The 17,422-nt window shown below is 39.9% G+C and overlaps 1 protein-coding gene across 1 annotated transcript in view; it reads left to right on the top strand.

Annotated features, from left to right (window-relative positions):
* The window catches only part of LOC107287557 (transmembrane protease serine 9), a 39,303-nt gene that overhangs the window by 16,748 nt on the left and 5,133 nt on the right, over nt 1-17,422 (top strand). Inside the window, exons 11-12 of the mRNA XM_015816078.1 lie at nt 2,318-2,457; nt 2,801-2,970. Coding sequence (XP_015671564.1) covers nt 2,318-2,457; nt 2,801-2,970 — 310 coding nt within the window. The remainder of the gene's footprint in view (nt 1-2,317; nt 2,458-2,800; nt 2,971-17,422) is intronic.

Below are 17,422 nucleotides of genomic sequence, written 5' to 3'. Positions count from 1 at the left end.
TGTACGGACAATGGGATTCCCTAAGATTCCATTTCTTCATCAGTTCCACACCCACAAGGTCCTTGGAATAAAAGAAATAAGTAAGGAACTGGCATGCTGTATAGCTAAAAAAAAACCTATAGGATCAGGTTTATTTATAGCAGTGCTGTTGGGAATCAGAAAAGTCCCATTAGCATGGCAGTCTTGTGTGGCTTCATTACCTTTAATAATGGGGTGTTTTGTGAATGGCCATGGCCGTTTTGGAAATGGAGAAGTCTCCCGCGGTGGATGTTTTCAGAGTATATTTACCACTTGCTCTCAAAATGCCAACTATGAATTCAAAAACATGGTCTATCCTTGGATGGATATAAAATCTCTTTGGATGGTTGCAGAGGACTTCTTCCTTTTAGGTCCTGGTGGTGCAGTAGTTAGAATGCAATATAATAATAATAGAAATCATCATCATCATCATCATCTAGTCCAACCCCCTGCTCAGGCAGGAAACCCTATACCATTTCGGAGAAACGGCTGTTTTAAGCTTCTTCTTAAAAACTTCCAGTGTTGGAGCACTTCTGGAGGCAGGTTGTTCCACTGGTTAATTGTTCTAACTGTCAGGAAGTTTCTCCTTAGTTCTAGGTTGCTTCTCTCCTAGATTAGTTTCCATCCGTTGCTTCTCGTCCTGCCTTCAGGCGCTTTGGAGAATAGCTTGACTCCCTCTTCTTTGGGGCAGCCCCTGAGATATTGGAACACTGCTATCATGTCCCTCCACGTCCTTCTCTTCGTTAAACTAGACATACCCAATTCCAGCAACCATTCCTTATATGTTTTAGCCTCCAGTCCCCTAATCATCTTTGTTGCTCTTCTCTGTACTCTTTCTAGAGTCTCAACATCTTTTTTACATCATAGTGACCAAAACTGGATGCAGTATTCCAAGTGTGGCCTTACTAAGGCATTGTAAAGTTGTATTAACACTTCACGTGATCTTGATTCTATCCCTCTGTTAATGCAGCCCAGCACTGTGTTGGCTTTTTTGGCAGCTGCAGCACACTGATGACTCATATTTAAGTGATTGTCCACTAGGTCTCCAAGAGGGCGATCTCTGCTCCCAGCCTGGAATTCAATCCTGGCGGGGCTCAAGGTTGACTCAGCCTTCCATCCTTTTGAGGTTGATAAAAGGAAGACGCAGATTATTGAGGGCAATATGCTGATATTGTAAATCACCCAGAGAGTGCAGTATATAGGTCTAAGTGCTATTGCTAGTAAGGCCATGGAAGTGTTACGTGCACTCTCAGCTTTAGCTTATGGTCATCCACACATTCAAGCCTGCCAAGATAGGTAGATCTTGTAAGCCCACCTTGTTTTCTACCTAGGTTTCTACCAAATAGGTGTAGCTAGAGCATACAAGTCACACAGCCTTGGTCAAGAGCTGGGAAATAATTAAGGACTCACACAAATAGTTTTCAATTAATCACTGAGGCACCACAGGTTTTTTGGAATACATGGAGACCCAGTGAATTTAAAGTAACAGCAAAACTTTATTGCTTGTAATGTAAATTTTCTCTTTCTCATATGCACACATGCACCCATCCATGTTTAGCACATCCTTCTCAATTAGGCTGCCAGGCACCAGCAAGAGGGACAGAAATTCCTAAGTTGTGGATCCAAAGATGACTCAAGGAGTGGGTGACCCCTTTGTATCCTCAAAAGTTCTTGATTTGTTGATTAGCTGGGATTGGGGTTTATTTCATATTCTCAGGGTCAACTTTGTCTGATTCAGATGACATTTTTCCTTTGTTTCCTTAGACTTATTTCCACCTCATCTGTCCTCCCCAAGGGATCTTTTGGACAAGATTCCTGATTTTTTGTTCTTGTACACAATACAAACTTACAGGTCTGCTTCATCTTCAGATATGGAAGTTTCAGTATGCTGGCTGAGGAATTTTGGGAGTGGAAGTTCACAAGTCTTAAAGTTGCCAAGTTTGGAGACCCCCGTTCTAGGTCATCTCCAGGGGATGCGAGATCAGTTCTGTGACTTTTGAACTAGCAAAAGCCCCACTTTTCCAACAAGGGAATCTTTGCATAGAGTGCTGGAGAAATTTGAGAAGCCTTCAAATGCCCATCAGCTGATTTAAGACCTATTGATATCTTGAGAAATTTTTTTTAACTAAATCTGTTTTTCCAAGAAGTCCCTTTGAACGGCTTTGAAAGACAATACTTCCTATTCCAGGCAATGAGATCAGCTCCACTGGTTGGAGACAATGGAAATTATAGTTCTATGCATCTAGGTGGTAAATTGTGAAAGGTAGAATTTTGGCTATTTTTTATTTTATTTTTTCAGTGACTTTTCCCGATGTCCCTTATTGTGCTAACATTAACCTACTCGATGATGTGGAGTGTAAACCAGGTTATCCAGAGTTGCTGCCAGAATACAAAACATTGTGTGCAGGTATCCTGGAAGGAGGCATAGATACATGTGGGGTAAGATGATCCGTTTTAAGACAGACTCCTAAAGAAATGATGCCAATTTTAGAAGCTATGACAGAGATCGAGCCTTGAAGGCATCTTGTAGAATCATACAAAGTTACGGCTTTTTCTAACTGAAGTGCCTTCTAGGTGTCTAGATTTCCAGACTTCCCAATACTGGTGATTCTGGTGGGGAAAACTCAAGGAGTTAAATTCTTCTATAAGGATCCTGGATTGGGGAACATGGAAGTGAAACATTGGGGGCTATATGTTTAATGGATGAAGGGAGGGAATTGTTTGCTCCACTTCCCATTCATAGATACGGTAGTAATGTTTCATGTTTGATTTTTCTCAACAGTTTGACTCTGGGGCACCCCTCATCTCTAATGGACAATTCCAGGGTATTGTATCTTATGGGGGGCATCCTTGTGGCCAAAGTGGTAAGCCTGGTATCTACACCAAGGTCTTTCATTATAATGCCTGGATGAAGAGCATTATTGCAGGAAATACAGCTGCAACTTGCCTCCCGTGAAAACTGTAAATGTAACATATTAGTACATCTCTTCTATATCCCTAACCATATCCGACTGCATTGGAATATATTCCCAGGCAGTAAGCTTTTTTTAGACTCAAATAGGACTGCCTTTGGAGTAAGAAATGCTCAAAATAGTGCTGCAGGGATCATGTCCCATTTAATTTCAGTATAAAACAATCTCAGTAAAATGGAGTCCTGTTTTAGGGTCAGTGCAAATTTTTCTGACTCTAAAATGGACCATTCCAAATATTTTAAGCTCTGAATATCTTTCCATTTCTGACCACTTCTGGGACAGTGGGGTCCTTGATGCTCTCTGAGCTTGTCTTCTTGCAGACGTTTCATTACCCAGCTAGGTAACATCATCAGTGCTAGAATATTCTCTTCTATTGGTACTTCTGTGGCATTTACAATACGCTCATATGGAGTCATGCAGTCACCCCACAAACATATCCATATACTCAGGTCCCACTGTTGCCTAAAAAGGATCCCAGATTAACCTCCACTTCCCAATCACCAAATAGAGTCTTTTGAGAATCATGTTTTCATGTAAATTCTCAAGTATCCACAGCAATAAAATCGTATAAATCGTCACTTGTTTTCTGATCCTTTGGTTTTGCAAAGGAATGGCCTGTTAAATGGCAGCATTTGACCAACTGGGCTTAAAAGCTGAAGAAGGTCTGACCTGGACTTCCGGTTTTGCGTGCTTGAAACTGAATGAGGAATTTGATCTTTTCTTTTCTATTCTATATTTAATTTCCTGGAAAAGATCCCCAAGAAGCAAAATACCTCCAAAAGGGAAGGAGGGGGGACTTCCGCCCCACCCTTATACTAACGGAAGTGGCAAATTAATCTTTTTATGGAGGATCAAAATATATGGAAGTGAAACAAATATAAAACCTGAATTTAAAACTAAAATCTGAATAAATCTAAAATTGTTGAATGTTTAAGACTCATTCTGTAGATTATTGTTCAATTTGAAAATTGAAAAACAAATAGATGCTGACACCTAGTGGTGGATGAAGACTATGGCAGCTATGACTTTAATATAAGACTTGGCAAAGCCTGGGAAAAGCTAATCTATGTTTGTGACCTTCAAAGCTGTGACAAAAAAAGAGACAATAATCTGGGCTGTAGAGAAAGAGAATTATAAATTTCAGGAAAAAAATCTTTTTTGAATTATTTGAATTACAAATATCTATTTAATCGGGACTCTAAAGCTATTTGCAGAAAAAAGAAAAGAAGAGAAAAACTCAAATTCTTGGCCATCATGGATCAGAGACATGTAGAAAGAATATATCAAGAAAACATAAATACTCCACAGGAGGAGATATATATTATACTGCAAATAATTCAAACAACAATGATTTTAAACCACAAAGAAATCCAAAATAACTTTGAAAATATAAATCAATCTATTTCCAAGTTAACTCTACAACAAAAATAATTCCCAGAAACAACAACAGAGAAGGAGCAGATAAAACAGATAAATGGATACAAAATTGAGAATAGAGATTTAAAGATGGTACTTAACAAAACAAGGAAACATGATTTAATCCTGGTGGGGGAAAAAATCACAAGAAATGGAAAACAACTTATCCCTTAAGACTGCAAAATAAATCTGAGGACAAGAAAACAGATTGGATAAAATGGGCTGTAGAAATGTCAGGAACATCGGAGAGAAAGGAAGTGATAAGAGAAGCAGAGAGAAAGAAAAAGAAAAAGATTTTCAACAAACATGGAAAGGCAGAAGCCCCGTACAAAGACACTTCATCTGATTTACTTTTTATATCTACATTAACATTTATGAACATATGGAAAAACCTTCTGACTCAGCAAAATACATTGATTAAGAAAGATACCGGGCAAAGGAAACAGACCAATGTGGAAATCAAAAAAATAGATGATGGGATCTACCAGAGAGAATACTTTAAAAAGAAACATTTGTTTGAATATGGTTAAAGAAATAGAAAAGATTTGGAATATATATGTCACTCTAAGAGGGATGAATCCCCTAAATAATATGGTATGCTTTCCCCCCTTTTTTATTCTATTTCTTTATATGAGTAATATAAAAAAGTTGAAATGGCTTAGATAAAGGAAATGTTTTAGATATTTAAATCTGATTGAATTTCAGAAAATTATAATGGATAAAAATGTTTTGAATAAGAATTAAAGGACTAAATGACTAGATGTAAAATGGAATATTTAAAGATTAAACATATTTTTAATTATGGTTAAAAAGCATAAGAAATCTTGGAAACAAATATATATTAGCTTAGGAGGGATATATATTTTAAGTAGTATGTTGTTTTTTTATGTTTCTTTACTCTTGCTCTCCTTTTTTTCTTTCTTTTCACTGTTTTCTCTATTCCATAAGAAACGTAAAAGTGTGAAATGATAGAAAAAATAGAGTTAAATTTTTAAATGTAATTAATTTTTGAGAAAATCTTAACCAGTAAGAATACTTAGAATCTTGTGGGAGAAACAAATTTAAATAAGAACTATAACAGGATCTATGATAAGGCAACCAGAATGATTGGATAGAAAAGAAATATTATATTGAAGTGATTATTATTTTTAGGAATATTGGGGGAAATTATATATTTAATTGTTATCTATCAAAACAATAAGAATTGTATTAACTCAATGTTTGCAAAAGAGGATATTTTGGGGAAAAGAGGAAATCAGTTAAAACTATTAAGTGGATTATGGATTATAGAAATAAATTGTTAGTGATTGTTTTACAAATGTAAACCCAGAAAACACACTGTTCACTAATTATTTAATGATTTATGTTTAAAAAAATCAATAAATTACAAAAAAAAAGAAAAAGGTCTGACTTGGTGGAAAGGATACTACTAGAGTGGGAAATTGGGGGGAAAAAATTCTGAAGGATGGCAATGAAGCTCACAATTGTTTAGGTTCATATAGGTCAGGAAGCCATCACCAAACCAACCTGTTCGATCGCCTAATGCAATGTGTAAAGCCAACTGACGTTTGTTCCTACCATTGATGGACTGCTAGCAGAGATCAGATCATTAAATAACCTAAACTGAGCTAGGTTTGATTTTGCTATTATTGAGAACTCGGCGTCCATCTTAGTTAGTCCTCCCTTGGCAGTCCTTTAACAGGACTCATTCTCGGATAAATCTACCTTGACCCTTCCTTTCTTCTACAAACCAAATACATTGTTCTTAACCTGTTTAATTCAATAGTATGTAACGTAGCGATAATCATCTTGGATAGATTTTTGACCCAATCAGGACAGGCACATTAAAGGCTATTAATCGTGAATGCTTCCAAGCTGGGAGAAATACGGTCCAACTATCAGGTGCAGGGGATGCCCTCATTTCTTGCTTGTGAGTACCCCAGCAGTATCTAGTGGGCACTGCGAGAAACAAAATCTTGGACCGAGATAGGCTTTGGTCAATCTAGCAGAGCTATTTATGCCCTGTTATCTAAAGCAGGGGTGAGAAGCCATCAAATACATCACTGGAAGAACTGTATGTTTAACTTTTATTAATATTTCATGTAAATAAAATTAAGTCAAACTGAGTGTCTGGCCCAGCTCCAGGAAAGCTGCATCCCAGTGGACCATTCAAAAACTAAGCAAATCTGTTGAGCCAGAAAAAAAAAAGTTAAGCTCCTGGATCTTTGCGTTGTGTGAACCCAGCCAATGATGCTTATGGCCCAAGACTACAAGCATAAGTTGTATTTTTAGGAATGGCTAAAGGAAATCAAACATGGACAGGCCAAGCAACCAGTAGCCTTGCAGTTTCTTTGAATGTAGTAAGACTGATATGAAAAAAATGGAAAAGAAACTCTTAAGAATATGAATAGATGATATTTTCAGTCAATGTGTAAGAAAGTCAATTTCTTCCTTGCACCCATCCAAAAATACCACCATTTGTTTATGCAAATGAAAGCATGGCTAAAAACATGGTCATTTTTTACAAGGCAAGAATAACACTGTGTTAGGACTCCAAAGAGGTTCAAAAACAGAGTTCTCTACCAACAGGAGTTCTGGTGCAATATTTATGAGATCAGAAGAAAAGGGGGAGAAAAGCCAGCTACAAATTTGTTTTCTACCAATATCCTCCAATCTGCTGCTAAAGAGAAAAGAGTCTGCTGTGTTCAAAGGGTGTGTGATATGCAATCTACAGCTGGCCCATCAGGTGAGTTCTGATTTGTACATCAGAATGGCTGCTTTAAAATCTAAGGCTAAGCCAGTGGTAGTGAAGCTATGGCACAGGTGCCAGAGGCGGCACTCGGAGCCCTCTCTGTGGGCATGCGCGCTGTCGCCCCAGTCCTAGGCCTTCAGCTGGGTTTTATAAAACCTTTTTGCTTTAGGCCTCCACCGCCATGTGCAAAAAAAAAAAAGAGGTTCAATCAATCAATTTCAGTTTCTCGCGGGGAAAAAAAGAACTCGCAAAGTTGGAATTGATTGATTGAACTTTTTAGTCCCACCCACTTCTGCCGTTACCACTGCAGCCATGCCCACCCAATTGGCCACACCCAGCCAATGGGCCACACCACCTGGCACTCAACAATACATAAGTGGGTTTTAGGTTGCAGTTTGGGCACTCGGTCTCTAAAAGGTTCGCCATCACTGGGCTAAGCCATTGACAATAACATTACACAAAGCTCAAGAGAGAGAGGTTGGTCTGCCAATTAGAACATTACTTGTTTTCTAGCAAATAATCAGTCCTTTTTGGAATCTCTAGGAAGAGATTCCTAGATGGATATTTCATGGTGTGGCTGGTGCTAAAAATGGCAGCGCTGGTTTCCTGGATGGGTCTGCCCAGTCTCACGGCAAGTCTCCAGGGGACTCCCCATAGGATCTAGCCAAAGCAGACCTGAAACAATCCAGCAAAATATGCACAGCCATGTGGAGTTTGTAATGTGGAAATTTTGCTAGCAATGACAACTCTATACCCACAGCACACAAATTGACAAGGGGAAAGTGATAAGCATTAGGCAGGAGCCCAGCATTACTTAACCATCTCTACATTGAGATGCTTCTCCAACTGAAAGGTTCTGGAACAGCATTCAAATGATGCTCAAGAGATTTCAGCTATGACCTAAGCCAAGTCTCCTAAAAAAAAAAAAAAAGGCATGCCCAGGAGATCAACCTCTCCAAAACACAAGACAGTGCTCTGGAAGAAAAAAAAAAAAGCAAAATTCTCTACTACTGACTGCTAGTGGATGGGTAAATAAAAGTGGATTCACCTAAGCAAATTTTGGAGAGTTGAGGAGAGATGTTATCCGCAGAAGAGGCTATGCAAAAACCGGCTCAGATACATCAGTTCAATCCGAGTTAAGTGGTGTGTTATTATATTTTTGGGGGGTGGGGGCAAGGCGTTTCTTCTGAAGGACTCACAAGTAGGTACATACATTCCTTTGATCACTGTTTCTCAATAAGAGTGATGCCGTTAGAACTGTAACTCTTCCATACAATGATGCTTCTCAATTATGTCCTGAAAGAGAGGGACAAGAAATATTTTGAACACAATCTTTCTTATCCATAATGCAGAGACGCATTCACATGCATCAATTATACCAACAAGGTAGTTCTGCCAGCAGCCCCAACTTTGATATTGATTGGGGAACCTACTGTCACATGGAGCTGTTTTGTAGTTCTCTATCTTGCTTCTTATGGATTCAGACATTTTCTGAAAATAGATATGAAATCAGGAAAATGATATATCCTGGTGCTTCAAAATGTCAACTATTAGAAGACATTTCCTTAGGAAAAAGATCAGGTTTCCCCATGGCAATTTTATTCCCCAAATAATTTAATACAGGATTGCCCTAGATATTTTATTCTAAGTAGAACCCTGCTCACAAATCATTGTCTACTCCCTATCATATGCCTTCTTACTCTCTTGTAATCCCTTCCTCTATAATGAATGTAAAAACCAACATGAATTATTTTCTAATTATCTCAGTGCTGGAGTGAGCATTCCAAAGGACAGAGGAATGGGGGAAGGGGCTGCAAGAGCTACCCTTTTACTTGGCTTCCTTGTGAGTCAGGTTTTGGAAAGGGTTTCCCACTCTTTGTCCTCACCCAGATGTTTGGGATAGTATTCTTTGGACACTACAAAGCAGGGATCTTCAAAGTTGGCCCTTTTATGACTTGTGGACTTAAAATCCCAGAATTCCTCAGCCAGGCACATTTGTGGTCATGTGATTGGACCTAGTAACAGTTTTGTTTAACAACTGAGTTCCCTGTCAAGGACTCCTGGTACAGTCTGATTCTCCTAGCTGCTATCAGTGAAACAAATTAAATCTTCTGCTCACATCAGTTATAGAAATATGTCTGGAACTCCTTTCTGCTACATAGAAAAAAACCTTGTTATCCTTACCAGTGACCAACAGCTGTTTTAATCTAATACATTAACATGCCTCTCTGTTTTAAAAAACTTTCTGATAACAGACTGGAGATATGGTTTCATCCTTAAATTTTACAGCAGACAAGCTAGATTTTAGCAAATCAGTTCTAGATATATATTCTAGCCTACTGAACAGAAATGATATATATGAACATAAGGCCTCAGAATGATCACATGTCAAGAAATTGGAAGCAGATACTTTATTCTGCAGTTCTGTTTGCTGGCTTTGGCCCAAAATAATAGAAATGGGTGTGGTTGGTAGGATAATTAGATTAATAAACAATTAAACATCTGAACCTTGAACAGATGACTAAATAAACATCTTGATTTTGTGGGTTCAGTCTAGATGCAGTTTGAAAGAAACTTGCATCTACCCAAGTGATAGTTTCTAAAAAGCTCCTAAAATATTTCAATTGAATAAAGGGAAGAAAGCATAAGTTTTCATTAAATTGCTAGTTGTGTCCCTTTAATTGAGACTTCATGATACTTTACATAAGAGAAGAGCACCTTTCCTAAAATGATTACCTGGGGGGGGAATGAAAGGTACAAAGGTATCTTGCCTGCAGAAAGGAAAACAATAACAAAAATGACATGCCACATGTGATACAGTGTGCCCCTTACTGTAGTATTAAGTGCTGAAGATTTATACACATTAACTGGGTTCAACAGCAGTCTATGCTCAGATACAAAACAGTTGTTGTGTTCTCACAAAGAAAATAATTGTATGAGGGCTTCACTTGTGACTGACAGGACTGACAGGGCTTCACTTGTGACTGACAGTGGCTTCCCACCATTCACTAAACCATAGTTACTGCCCCATTCCATTTCAAGACTAACCCAGCTTTGGTGTGAATTCTGCTATTAGAAATTCAAGCTATTTTAGCAAAATCAAGGCAAAAGCAAGGGGTGGGGAAGGACCTTGATGCCCAAATCTGATGTACCCCAACCTTCTTGCCAATGTTCCTCATCTTCATGTAAGTGCTAATCTATGATGAAAAGACAAGACAAGCTATCTGGGCCAATACTGTCACCCAATCCCCCAACTAATGATGATGATGGTTTATTAAACTTGTGCAATAGTGTCATTTGGTTGCAAGGTTAACTTTTGTATTAAGTCTGCTTGGGTGCACATTCTTTTCAAACAGTTTTCTTTTGCTACTGGAAGCCCTCGACTTACAACAGTTCATTTAGTGATTGTTCAAAATTACAACAGCATTTTTCACACTTATGACCGTTGCAGCTTCTCCACAGTCATGCAATTTACATGCCAATGCTTGACAACTGGTTCGTATTTATGCTGGCTGCAGTGTCCCGGGATCACATGATCATCTTTCGTGACCTTCTGATAAGCCAAGTCAATGGGGGAAGCCAGATTCGCTTAACAACGGTGTTACCAACTTAACTGATTTTACTAATTTAATAACTGCAGTGATCTGCTAAAAAATGTCGCAAGAAAAGTCATAACATGGGCCAAAATTCACTTAACAAATTTCTCACTTGTGCAACATAAATTTTGGGCTCAACTGTGGTCATTAAGTCGAGGACTACCTGTATTACAGAGAAGACTGTCTTTGGGTGAGGCCACAAAGGGCTTGGTCTGAATTGGCATTTATCTGATTGAGAAGAACAAGACAGCCGTTTGTCTGAAATGGTGTAGGGTTCCTGCCTGGGCAGGGGGTTGGACTCGATGACCTCCAAGGTCCCTTCCAACTTTATTATTATTATTATTATTAAGATTAAAGCAAATTGAGAGGGCAGATTTCACCCAAACCGACCTCCTCCACCCCCTCCCTCCCTCCCTCCCTGAGCCCCCTTTTATGTAGTAATTGGGGGGGGGTGCTGTAATGTATTGAGGTGAAGTACATGGAATTGTTGAAAAAATGGTGATAGGACTCTGTCAGTTAAGAGCCAGACTTGCTATCTACATGCTAATTATCTTGTGTTAAAGCGGGAACTAATGCTTGAATCCTATTGGCTGCCACCTAGTTGTTGAGTGTATAAATAGGGGTGGAGCTGCAGTTATCCAGGCTTCTGTTTAAACCTTTAATAAAGTGTTGTTTGTTCACCTGCTACTTCATCGATGCCTCACTGAGCACCAAACTTAACAAGTTCCAAGAATAAAAAGGGGAGGCGATCAAGGAAAATAGGACTGTCTGCATGAGCTCCTTCCTTGACAGATGCCCGAGGAAGGCAAGGCAGGTTCCCCATCAACAGAACCAGAACTGTGGCTGTTTGGGGTCCAAACCTCCCGAAGGACCCCGGCCTCCTCCTCTTGCTGCCACCGCATCCCCTGGACTCCAACCTTCCTCACCCTTAGAGATGGGAAGGCCTGGGAAAAAACTGGAAAAATTGAGGGGGGAGAGAGGTTTTTTTCTCCATATTTTTCCAAATGGTTTTGGGGGAAAAAGAGGGGAGGAGAACTGTTTTTTCCTCATTTTTCCAGCGGTTTTTCCCCCCAGGCTTTCCCATCTCTACCCATCCCCAAAACTGATATGCCAATGGCCATGAGGATGCAGACTTCGACCCAAAGACCCGGATGGGCGCGTCTCCCCTATTAGGGTTTTTTGCTTTACAGAAGGGTCTGTTTTTATTGAGATACATATCCAGTCTTGTTATCAGTGTTCTTTTGTGATTCATGCTTAGTGGTGGGATTCAGCTGGTTCGCACAACTTCGGCAGAACAGGTAGCTAATTTTTTGTTGCCCAGGCCCAGAATGGACATCCGGAAGCGGCATCCACAAAGATAACCGGCTGTTCACCTATTTGAATCCCACCACTGTTCAGGCTGCATGATATAGAGCCAAGTTACATAAGGAGGTGAAGGGTTCTGGAACAAAGGGAAATTGTTTATTCTAACTGTTGCTTTTTGCTTTTTATAATCAGCTATTGCACCAGAGAAATTTCATGCAAGTTTGGGAAACGTGGGATGGGATATACTGAAGGAGGGAATAAGGGAGTGTACAGGAATGATTGATGGCTTTCTTATGATGTAATGGCTCTGTTGTCTGATTTTCATTGATTAACAAAGTGTATAAAGCAATGCTATCAACTTTCTAAGACGTGACACTTCTGGACGTAACTCTGCCAGCGTTCCAGATTGTTGGCCACCCAGCTGCTTAATTTGATCAAATAACATGCTGCTTAATCAAGAAGTCTCTGCTTGGGTTATCTAATTAGATTAATATGGTATGTCAAGTTTAAGTAAGGGACTGGGACCTTACAGCAGAATGCATGTATTTCATTTGTATGGTGCCAAACACAGTGGGGTTTTTTTCCCCAGGCTTTCCCATCTCTACCAATCCCCAAAACCGATGTGCCAATGGCCTGGAAGATGCAGCCTGCAACCCAAAGACCCGTACTGGTGCGTCTCCACGTCAGAGTGGAGGCACCATGAGCACTGGGGCTTCCTGCACTCTTCCCAAGGGTCAGCACAGCCAGGAAACCCCCTCTGAGGATGGAAGCAAGGCCCGGAGCAGCCAGACACCTCTCCCCGGCCGGCTGCAAGCGAGCTCCTGGCTTCTTATCGCAACGAGGCCGACGAAGCAGTGGCTTCCTCAAAGTGACTTTCACCTGTAGAACAGGCCACCAAGACGCTGGAATCAGTGACAGGGAGGCTACAGCAGCATTGGAAGAACGGGCGCAAGGACGCTGTAGCTCTGCCCCTCGTTTTCCTGTTGGGTCCCAACCCCAAAAGCGCAGCTGCTTCTAGAGCGGAGGTGGGGAACTATGGCTCCCCTTATGACTTGTGGACTTCAAGTCCCAGAATTCCTGAGCCATTTTGGTACCATAACTGGATACCCTTTCCCCAGTTGTACAGACTTCAGCTTCCCTAATTCTCCACAATTACCATCCTGACTGGGAAATTCTAGGAGTTGAAGTCCAGGTGTCTGGAGAGGATGATATTGAAAGGTTAAGGCTAATTTTAAACAAGTCAAATTCAGTTGCCCCCACTATTCATAATACAGAAACACACCACCCAAACAAATGGGTCAACTGAGTGTATGGTTCCCTTTATATGGTCTAACTGTCCTGGCTTTTTTAGGTTTAAAAATATTTCCAGTTAAAAGAAAAAAAAATCTGTTTTCCTTCAATCCTAAAGTTCAAGTGAATTCTGCACCAACATCTCACATAGACTGCATTAATCACATATTAGGTTTTTTGCTTTCTGGAAGGGTCTTTTTTTATTGAGATACATATCCAGTCTTGTTATCAGTGTTCTTTCGTGCTTCAGGCTCAAGGGTGGGCTTCAGCTGGTTCGCACCACTTCGGCAGAACCGGTAGCTAATTTTTTGTTGCCCAGGCCCAGAATGGACTTCCAGAAGCGGCATCCATACAGAGAACCGGTTGTTCACCTATTTGAATCCCACCACTGTTCAGGCTGCATGATATAGAGCCAAGTTACATAAGGATGTGAAGGGTTCTGGAACAAAGGGAAATTGTTTAGTCTGTTGGTTTCTTGCTTTTTGTAATCAGCTTTTGTACCAGAGAAATTTCATGCAAACTTAGGAAACGTGTACATGGATGGAGGGAATAAGGGAGTGGCTTTCTTATGATGTCTTTCTTATGATGTAATGGCTCTGTTGTCTGATTTCCATTGGCTAACAAAGTGTATAAAGCAATGCTACCAACTTTCTAAGACAGGACACTTCTGGGCGTAACTCTGTCAGCGTTCCAGATTGTTGGCCACCCAGCTGCTTAATTTGATCAAATAAAGTGCTGCTTGATCAAGAAGTCTCCACTTGGGTTATCTGATTAGATTGATACGTATATCAAGTTTAAGTAAGGGATTGGAATCTTACAGGTGAGAAATTGGTGTTTTTTCCACATCTGTTGTTCTACCTCGGAATGGAAGACAACAAAATGCAAACTGTGCATTCTTGCCAAAATTGTTCCCCATTTCTAAATTCCAGGCAAACAGCTTGCCACGCAGAGTTGAAGCTATGGTTCTGATCAGAGTGCTAGCAAACCTACTGATACTACAGCTTTCTTACGGTAAGAGCCTGGACAATGGAGCAAAGGGTAGACGGAGCTTTAGGTATCTTTTTCGGTTTAAACCTCCAGTTACAGGAGTAAACTTGCATGTAATTATTAATTGTAGATATACAAGCAGGTCACAAGTAGAGAGTGGGTGAAGAAGGCCCGGTTGATGCAAATGCTGAAGACCATTGCTGTATTTGTAATGATAGTATGAATTGATACATTTATTCATATCAGCAAAACTAGCCAGTTAAAAATATATAATCCCAAATATGGTCAGCTTCCTTTCATGTTTCTATTTATTTGGCAACTGACTTCAATAGAGGAAGATAACTTATTAATTAATATAAGATGCATTGAGAAAAAAGTTGGGAGGGGTTTTCAGTGTTAAGGTGGTCTTTAAAAAATGTTGTATGAGATGGCCATTGATTTTTGTCCAAACTGGTAAAATAAATCTGTTGGATTTAACCTAGCTCCCATTCTGTTAGATTTGCTGCATTATACAGTGTGCAATATCTGGGTCATTGCTTCTGAAACAAATATCAAAACCGGTATGTAGGGATTTTATTGCCATCAATGTTGGCTCAAACTGTTTTTAGTGAACTAAATACTAATATGTTATCAACTTCCCATAGATTGAATTCCATTTTCATCAATCACTTCCCCACTTTCACTCCTTCTGTTCCCTATTCTCCCCATCATGAGGCCATGTATTTTGCTTAGCAATGCAGTACAGCAAGATCAGACTCTGGACCAAATGCTTCTAAATGTCCATCCTTTTTAGAAGCTCATCTGAACTATTCTTCTTACTTCAACTAATTAGCGTAATCTGACTGGCAGTGATACCATTAAGTTACTGACCTCAATTTCTCCATAATATTCAAACAATCTTATCAATCACAATTTTCACAATAATTAACATCTAAATATCCAAATTTTCCACTTAAATATATCTGGTCTTATGAGAAGCTATGGCATATGTTGCTTCACTTCTCCACTGCTCAGTAACTTTCTTCAGTGCCATTGTAAATTTGAATGGTCACTAAAAGAATTGTTGTAAGTCCAGAATTACCTGTATTAATAACTGATTGGAAAGTATTAAACATTGGTCTCCAGCTTTGCTTGTACAAGCAGTTAAGGTAATTTACCTACATGGGCATAGACATATATATGATTTGCAAATAATCCATTTGATTCTACTGGTTTGATGCTGGTGTCCCACAGTCATCTCTTACCCTCCAAAATTAGTGTACTGATAAATTGAAAGATAAAAAGGACAAGTATAGAAAGTGGAAAGAGGGGCACATAACTAAGTCAGAATATCAGCAAATAGCCCGAGCCTGCAAAGATGAAGTGAGGAAAGCCAAGCTCAAAATGAACTAACGCTTGTGACCAAAGTAAAAAATAACAAAAAAAGCTTCTTTCAACATGTAAAAAACAAGAAAAAAGTGAAGGGAATAATTGGTCCATTAGTGGGGATAAGTGGCAAGAAGGTGACAAGGAACAGGGAGAAAGCAAAATTATTTAACTCGTTTTTTGCATCTGACTTTACACAAAGGGAAAAAACAGACCAACCTACCAAAAATAGTGCCATAAAAAAACAGAATAGAAACGCAAGTTAAGATAGGCAAGAAAATGGTAAGTGAGCACCTGTCCAGCCTAAATGAGTTCAAATCACCAGGACCAGATGGATTACACCCCAGGGTTCTCAGGGAACTTGCAGATGTGATCTCAAAACTATTTAACTATATTTTTCAAAGATCCTGGAGCACTGGGGAACTACCGGAGGACTGGAAAAGAGCTGATGTGGTTTCCATCTTCAAAAAAGGGGAAAAAATGGACCCAGGAAATTACAGACCTATCAGCCTGACCTCAATACCTGGGAAGAATTTGGAAAAGATAATCAAACAACGAATCAGCGAACACCTAGAGGCAAACAAAGTCATTACTAAAAGCCAACATGGGTTTGTCAAAAACAGATCATCCCAGACAAATCTTATTGCATTCTTTGACCAAGTGACAAAATTAGTGGATCAGAGGAATGCTGTGGATATAATTTACTTGGACTTCAGTAAGGCATTTGATAAAGTAGATCACAACCTACTACTTGATAAGATAGAAAAATGTGGGTTAGACAGCATCACCACCAGATGGATCCGTAGCTGGCTGACCGGCCGTACTCAGCGTGTGGTCCTCAATAGAACTGCATCTACATGGAGGGAAGTGTGTAGTGGGATGCTCCAGGGCTCTGTTCTGGGCCCAGTGCTCTTCAACATCTTCATCAACGATTTGGACACGGGGATAGATGCTGAAATCATCAAATTTGCTAGATGACACCAAGCTGGCAGGAATAGCCAATACTCCAGAAGACAGGCTTAAGATACAGGAGGATCTGGACAGACTTGAACACTGGGCGCTATCTAACAAAATGAAATTCAATGGTGAAAAAAGTAAGGTTCTACATTTAGGCAAGAAAAACCAAATGCACAGGTATAGTATAGGGGGTACCTTGCTCAATAGTAGTAACTGTGAGAGGGACCTCGGAGTCCTAGTGGACAATCACTTAAATATGAGCCAGCAGTGTGCTGCACTGCCAAAAAGGCCAACACAGTGCTAGGCTGCATTAACAGAGGGATAGAATCAAGATCAATGAAGTATTAATACCACTTTACAATGCCTTGGTAAGGCCACACTTGGAATACTGCATCCAGTTTTGGTCACCACGATGTAAAAAAGATGCTGAGACTCTAGAAAGAGTACAGAGAAGAGCAACAAAGATGATTACGGGACTGGAGGCTAAAGCATATAAGGAACGGCTGCTGGAATTGGGTATGTCGAGTTTAATGAAGAGAAGGACGAGGGGGAACATGATAGCAGTGTTCCAGTACCTCAGGGGCTGCCACAAAGAAGAGGGAGTCAAGCTATTTTCCAAAGTGCCTGAAGGCAGGACAAGAAGCAATGGATGGAAACTAATCAAGGAGAGAAGCAACCTAGAACTAAGGAGAAACTTCCTGACAGTTAGAACAATTAACCAGTGGAACAACCTGCCTCCAGAAGCAGTGAATGCTCCAACACTG

The sequence above is a fragment of the Protobothrops mucrosquamatus genome, unplaced genomic scaffold (assembly GCF_001527695.2).
Source record: "Protobothrops mucrosquamatus isolate PMUCROS unplaced genomic scaffold, P.Mucros_1.0 scaffold399, whole genome shotgun sequence".
Lineage (NCBI taxonomy): Eukaryota > Metazoa > Chordata > Lepidosauria > Squamata > Viperidae > Protobothrops > Protobothrops mucrosquamatus.
Note: the sequence above shows the minus strand (reverse complement) of the source record. Positions and strands in the feature narration are given on the sequence as shown.